The 6,000-nt window shown below is 40.1% G+C and overlaps 1 protein-coding gene across 5 annotated transcripts in view; it reads right to left on the bottom strand.

Moving 5' to 3' along the window:
- Positions 1-216: 216 nt before the first annotated feature.
- Positions 217-6,000, bottom strand: part of arhgef10la (Rho guanine nucleotide exchange factor (GEF) 10-like a) — a 98,046-nt gene continuing 92,262 nt past the window's right edge. For all 5 annotated transcript variants that reach the window (XM_071492992.1, XM_071492993.1, XM_071492994.1 and 2 more), the window contains 2 exons: positions 4,553-4,675; positions 217-3,981 (listed from right to left, as the gene is read on the bottom strand). In XM_071492992.1, coding sequence (XP_071349093.1) covers positions 3,431-3,981; positions 4,553-4,675 — 674 coding nt within the window. In that variant the 3' untranslated portion in view covers positions 217-3,430. The remainder of the gene's footprint in view (positions 3,982-4,552; positions 4,676-6,000) is intronic.

Raw genomic sequence — 6,000 nt, 5'->3', positions numbered from 1 at the left:
GAGGTAATCTTCTTGTAATTTGAATAACCAAACACCAAAAAAGTAAGAAAGTAAAAAGATAATCCAAATGATATGATCAAAGACAGGATTTTCTGTTGCTGAGTCATAGAGAAGCAGGAAAAGTATAACTTCATTAGCATAATAATGCTGCAGATGCACAATATATCCCTAACATCCTCATCCTTAATCAGTCATATAAAAGGATCAAACTCACACTCATGTTTAAACATGTTTTATTTTAGCATAAGCTTGTTAGACAATGTTTAGACATGTAACAATAAAGTACTGTACCAAAAGGAAACAAGCACTGTTGCTTCCATTTGCCTGTGATGGCATCAAGTTTAATACCTTTGCTTCAAGGACAATTCCGGTTTATTGCCTTCGTTCAGTAACATACTTTTGTAGATTTGACCTTCATCAGTTCTGGTGATACTGTACTCACCACAGCCAGATCTGGGAACGCAGCGACATGGTTAAGAAATCAGGTGATCCCACAGGTTATAAACATTTGCAACATACGTCATGATGCCTGATCATCTGACTACAGCAAGCACGGTAGGTCAAAGTTGAGCTTGGACAATGTTCTGATGTTCACAACACATCAATTGGCTATTAATTTTAACGTTTGTCTGTTTTTTCCTATGAATAATTCTGGCAAACCAGTCTTTGTGTAAAACCTGTATGATCAGCTGACTGCTCATCTCTTTTATTGATGTCCCAGTTCTCAGCAGTCACCTTGTCCAGTACATAACTGATAGAAACGAAAACCAAATCTACACAAATAAGATCCCATTCTTGATAAACCGCAATAACCTTTAATACTGCAGGAAAATAAACTGTCTCAGACAGTCTCATCTTAAAATATCAAACTCCTCTTTACGGTTTCATTAGAACAGTAACAGTTGTAATTAGTAGTACAGTACGTTCATTCATGAGTATCAATATTCAGTGTATGGATAATACCTGCAACATAGAAGCAAATGAAATGAATGAGTCAGTGTCCAGCAAAGGTCAGAACATGCTTGGGAGATTAAATCTGAGTTGTTAGCAGATAAGCAAGTGAAACAGTTCAACAATGCCGACTCCGTGGCAGCTTCTGTAAAGGAATCATGTATATTTCATCAGGCTACTCAGGCAGGAGAACACTCTCATCCTCTGGCTAAGGTTGAACAAACAACCTCTATAGTGACCATGAATGGGTTGTGGTTCCAGCAGCACTGAATCTCACATGAATTAGACTATACATTTCTGACACGAGATTGAGATTTACATTTAGATGACAGCATTTAAGGACAGTTTACATCATCTTATCATTTTTATTTTTTTCTTAAATGCTTTTGAATTTCAGTTGTGAGGAAAAGAGAAACTAAACCTCCATGTGCCTCAAGGAAATACAAAACATTAATTTTATGCCTCATCTGTGATGGGAGATAAGACGTGAATCTGTGTGTGGAAGGAGGGCTAGGTAGAGACAGGTAGAGGAAGATGATATACCATAACCTTCACCACTGCTCGGTCTATTGAAAAGCCACAATGCCATGTTCATAGACGGATCCTTGTGCAGCCTCCACCTACTGTATCAATTCACTGTGAAGGATGTGGCCTGTGAACTGTGTACTTCTTGGTTTTCTCTGCAAAACAAATGCCAGTGTCAACAGTCCATCTTCTCTGTTGTTTGTCTAACAACGCTGCTGTAACTTTGAATTAAGAAGCCATGAAGCAAAAACTTCACAATATTACTTAGTACCACTGACTGCTTCTCATACCAGCTCAGATTCAATACACTTCAGGATAAACACAGTGTATTTACAAATCTCATCCTTTCACAAGTTAAAAAAAAAGAGAACAACATGTACATATCCTCACAACAATACATTTTTATATCATTCAATGTGGGTTTAAAAGGGTTTTATAAGCATATCAGGTTAAAGACAGACCATGTAATCTTTCAACTGATCTGAAGACACGATAACCACCAAAACTGGAGATGTGAGGTTTCCACTAGACAGGAATGACAAGCCGTTTATATGCATCCTCATATCCTGATGATAAAACATTAATGTTTGCATTAAATCCCAAATATTTACATTATTTATATTAGCAAAGGAAACAAGTGTTGATGGGACGAGGTTTACGCGATTTAGAGTCCTGGTTAATATCACAGATAATATACATCAATGTTTATTGCAGCGCAGACTTGTGCTATGTATTGTAAAACACCACCTTTCATCAGGATCATCTTGTATGTCATTTAAAATGAATGTGCACCTAAACATGCTCATTGGTGTTTATCTTATAGGCTCCCTTAGTTGATACATAGCCAATAGCAGTTTAGAGGAGTGCAGCATTTTTATTTAATCTTTCATTCATAGAGTTTTGCTTTTGATGTGTAACTGGGGTTTTCCAGCTAATGTGATCTGTGTATTAACAAGACTGTTTGCACATTTGTTTCATCTAGCTGATAGATGACAGTAAACGATCAAACAGATATCTGCCACTTACAGTACACAGGCAAGAGAACACTGTAAAATGTGGCACCATAGTTTCATTTCCTCAAATAAACCTGTAATGACCAAGAAATTTTTTCAGTGCAAATATAGATTCTGTAACATCGAGGAATAACATTTTTCTCTGACAACTTTTGTTCTCCACATCGGTTTGTTTTTACACGTGATTTTTCAGCCAGAACGTGGAAGCGTCTAATTTTTCCGAGCCAAAAATTTGCAACAGCTGCAGCAACACAGCAAAATTGAAATTCTTTCTTTCTTTTAAGTGAGCACAGATTCAATTTTGAGACACAATAGAAGGTATCTTACATTCACATTATACGGGATGAAAGAAAGGCTGGCAAAGCTAATAAAGTGATGCTAATGTACTTTGTGATGCAGTGGTAGTCCCCAGCTTCCAGCTCCAAACAGATGGGATCTCTCCCACAGGATCAGATAAAAGACGTCCATCGCTAACTCTGCAGAGCACGGCAGATTCAACAAAGGCTGCCTCTCAAAGACGTGTTGTCCATGTCCATCTCACAGACGTCCTTTGCATAAAATAAATGTGGCAGAGCACACGCAGCAATGATGAGGTTAAATTACTGCATATCACTCCTAACTTAGGCAGGAAGAGAAACCAGATCAAAACAATCACACGGAACTAATCTGTGGCAGCCACTGCCACCGCTGGGAAGATAATGACGCACAATCCTGAACATTCAAAGCGTCCTATGGGCTGACGGTACTTCTACTAAACAGAATGTCTTAGTTTTCTTATTCCACAGGCAAAATCATGAGATGTCAAGCTCTGTAACAGTGGCAACACCTTCTCATCATGTATTCAAATCTCTTGAATATATGGAACAGGATATTCAAGGCAGAGCTTGAAGCTTTAAGTAGACATCTATAAATACACGTCACCTTGTCATATATTTTCCACATCACACTGTCAGTGGGAGCTGCCACACCATGAGAATATTCTCTAAACCCTCCACACTTGTCCCTGTACCTGCTGGAGCTCCTTCCTTCAGTCTGCGGAAGCCCTTGCCTCCAGAGATAACCGCAGCAGAGATCACCCTGTCCCTGCGTCCCCCGTCCCTCTCACAAGGACGCCCCCTAACCCACATTTCTGGGTCATCACTGAGCTCATAGATAGATCCATCTTCCACACTGTGCTCCAGAGACTCCAGGGAGGAGTCCAACGTCTCGTCACCCAGCGCCGTTAATGGCCGCCCGGGTAATCCTGATGTGGAGCGCAGCTTGTACTGCAGCAGGACGCCACGTCCTTTCCCTCTCCCCTCTCCCTGATAGGAGCTGGACTGTTGCAGGGATTCCTGAGAGGAGGTGTCGCTGCGGTCCTCGCCTCCACAGGCAGAGTCTGGGCTATCCCCGACAGAGTCCCTCTTCAGGAGTTCAGGAGACAGGGTGCTGGTGGTGGCTACCAGGAAGTCCACAGGCCCACAGTGGGCGTTTAGAGAGACCATACCCTTTCCTGTGGCAAGCAGACATAACATTCAAATATCATCCACAGAGACAACAGATACTGCTCCTCTACGGGGAGGTAAAAGAGCTTATATTGCAAGTTGTAGTTTGAATTGTGAGAAGTTAAAATAACTGGAAGCCAACCTTGGATCATAAAGTACATAATCAACAGTTTTCTGTATATTATTTATTATAATTTACTGCTGTAACAGTAATGACTGTAGCTATAGGTTGTGGTATATTTACATATTATTCAATAAACACACTAGAAATTTGATGGTCATGAACTAAGGTTCGTGCAAGAGGGAAACTAATGACCTCATTTGCTTGGTATAATAAACAAAACGCTGCCAGGCAGTTTTTAAATTACCCTGCAAGACTATATATACAATATGATTTGTGTGTTGCCTGCCTGGTAATATTTGCACTGATTCCCAGAGCCACAAGAAAAATGTGAAGTGTGACCTCAATAATGGGCAGTGCAGAGTAATTTTCTGTCATGAAAAAAAACCCTCTTCGCATTTCTTTTGACCTGTCAAGAGGCTGTTCAATCACAGTCATCCGCCCCCTCTGATCCATACCTGTTATTTTGGGGATGCCCTCCAGTTTGGGAACGGGAAGAGTGATAATTAAGCCTTGGGCTGTGCCCACCCACAACAGCCCGTGGCAAATTAGGAGACTCGTGACTCGCATGCTCTTTTGACCTGCAATTTTGAAAGTAACAGAAAATGGAGTTGAGTTTTCTTCGCCACCTATTGTTACAGAATGACAGGTAGCTCAGAAACACAACAGATTATGGTGCCGTTTGAAAGAATAAGAGATTAAATCCCTGTTGACAAAACAAATCTGCTCGAGAGTGAATTATGAACTTGACCAATGATTTTATTTTCCTCAGAGGCTCTTCAAAATGCTGCATTTTGGAAAGATATAAAGGTCCTAGCATGATGAACTTTTATCAATACTTTGATTGTTAGTTACCAGTGTTAGTTTTGGGTAAAGTTTAAGCTCAGTGATCAATCTGCGTATCACAAGCTGAACACGGCAGAGCCACCCAGGGCTGTGTGTTACATAAGATTAAGAGAAACTGGATTTGTCTACTTGCTGCTGACCCAGTTGAAAGAAAAACTCTCATAACACTAAACTTAGTATTATACATTACTGTTTGAGATCTGAGTGGTTTTGACAAACATTCATTATCTCCCCAAATAAGTGAGGCTCTACACACCCATGGTACAACCTCACAGGTGCTTTCAATCATTTTGGGTGATTGGGTCAGCCCTCCTCTCAGACCTGTGCGGGCTGATTGACATCCTCCTGACCTTGTTGTCATTTTGGTGACTGCTACAGCTGAAGAACATAGAACATTTTCTTTTGCTTTAATTCTTATAGGTGTCCTAGTTTAGCGCTCGAAGCAAACACCAAACACCAAACACCTCCACTTTCAAACTGAAAATAGGTCAAATCAGCCAGAATAATTGAAAACTATTGAGGGTGTGCACAGTCTTTGGAGAGGAACTTCACACCAGGTTGAAAAGCAGTGTTTTGCTGCAATGGTGGACACTTTCAAGACTTTGAAGTACAAGATTCTGTCTTGTAAGACTACAGACAAAACAGTGTATATTATTCACACTTGGTTTTAATACAAATAGTTACTACAGTAGCTGATGGCGGTTCCTCGTATTAGATACCTGAACCCAGAAAACAGCCAGCTACGTTTTTTTCATCACATACTGAGAAAATTTTGTTAGAGCCACTGGAGCAGAAAGATCTGCAATGACAGAAAAATTCATACTTTTGATTTGAACGTAAATAAAATCATTTCAGTGTGTCACTAACTTGTGCATTTAAACTCACATATGCACATAATCACATGAAGACATTAAACATTTTGTATTCACAGGGAGTGTGTGAGGTTGACCTGCTGTTATACATTAACATAGATAAAACTGCAATGTTTGTTGGTTGGTTTGTTTACTCTGGTCTGTCCCTACTCAGAGCAGATGAGATATAGCAAGTTAGCATCAGTGTT

Source organism: Trachinotus anak, unplaced genomic scaffold (genome assembly GCF_046630095.1).
Source record: "Trachinotus anak isolate AG129_WGS33_773 ecotype Australia unplaced genomic scaffold, CSIRO_AGI_Tana_v1 ptg000013l, whole genome shotgun sequence".
NCBI classification, from domain to species: Eukaryota; Metazoa; Chordata; class Actinopteri; order Carangiformes; family Carangidae; genus Trachinotus; species Trachinotus anak.
Note: the sequence above shows the minus strand (reverse complement) of the source record. Positions and strands in the feature narration are given on the sequence as shown.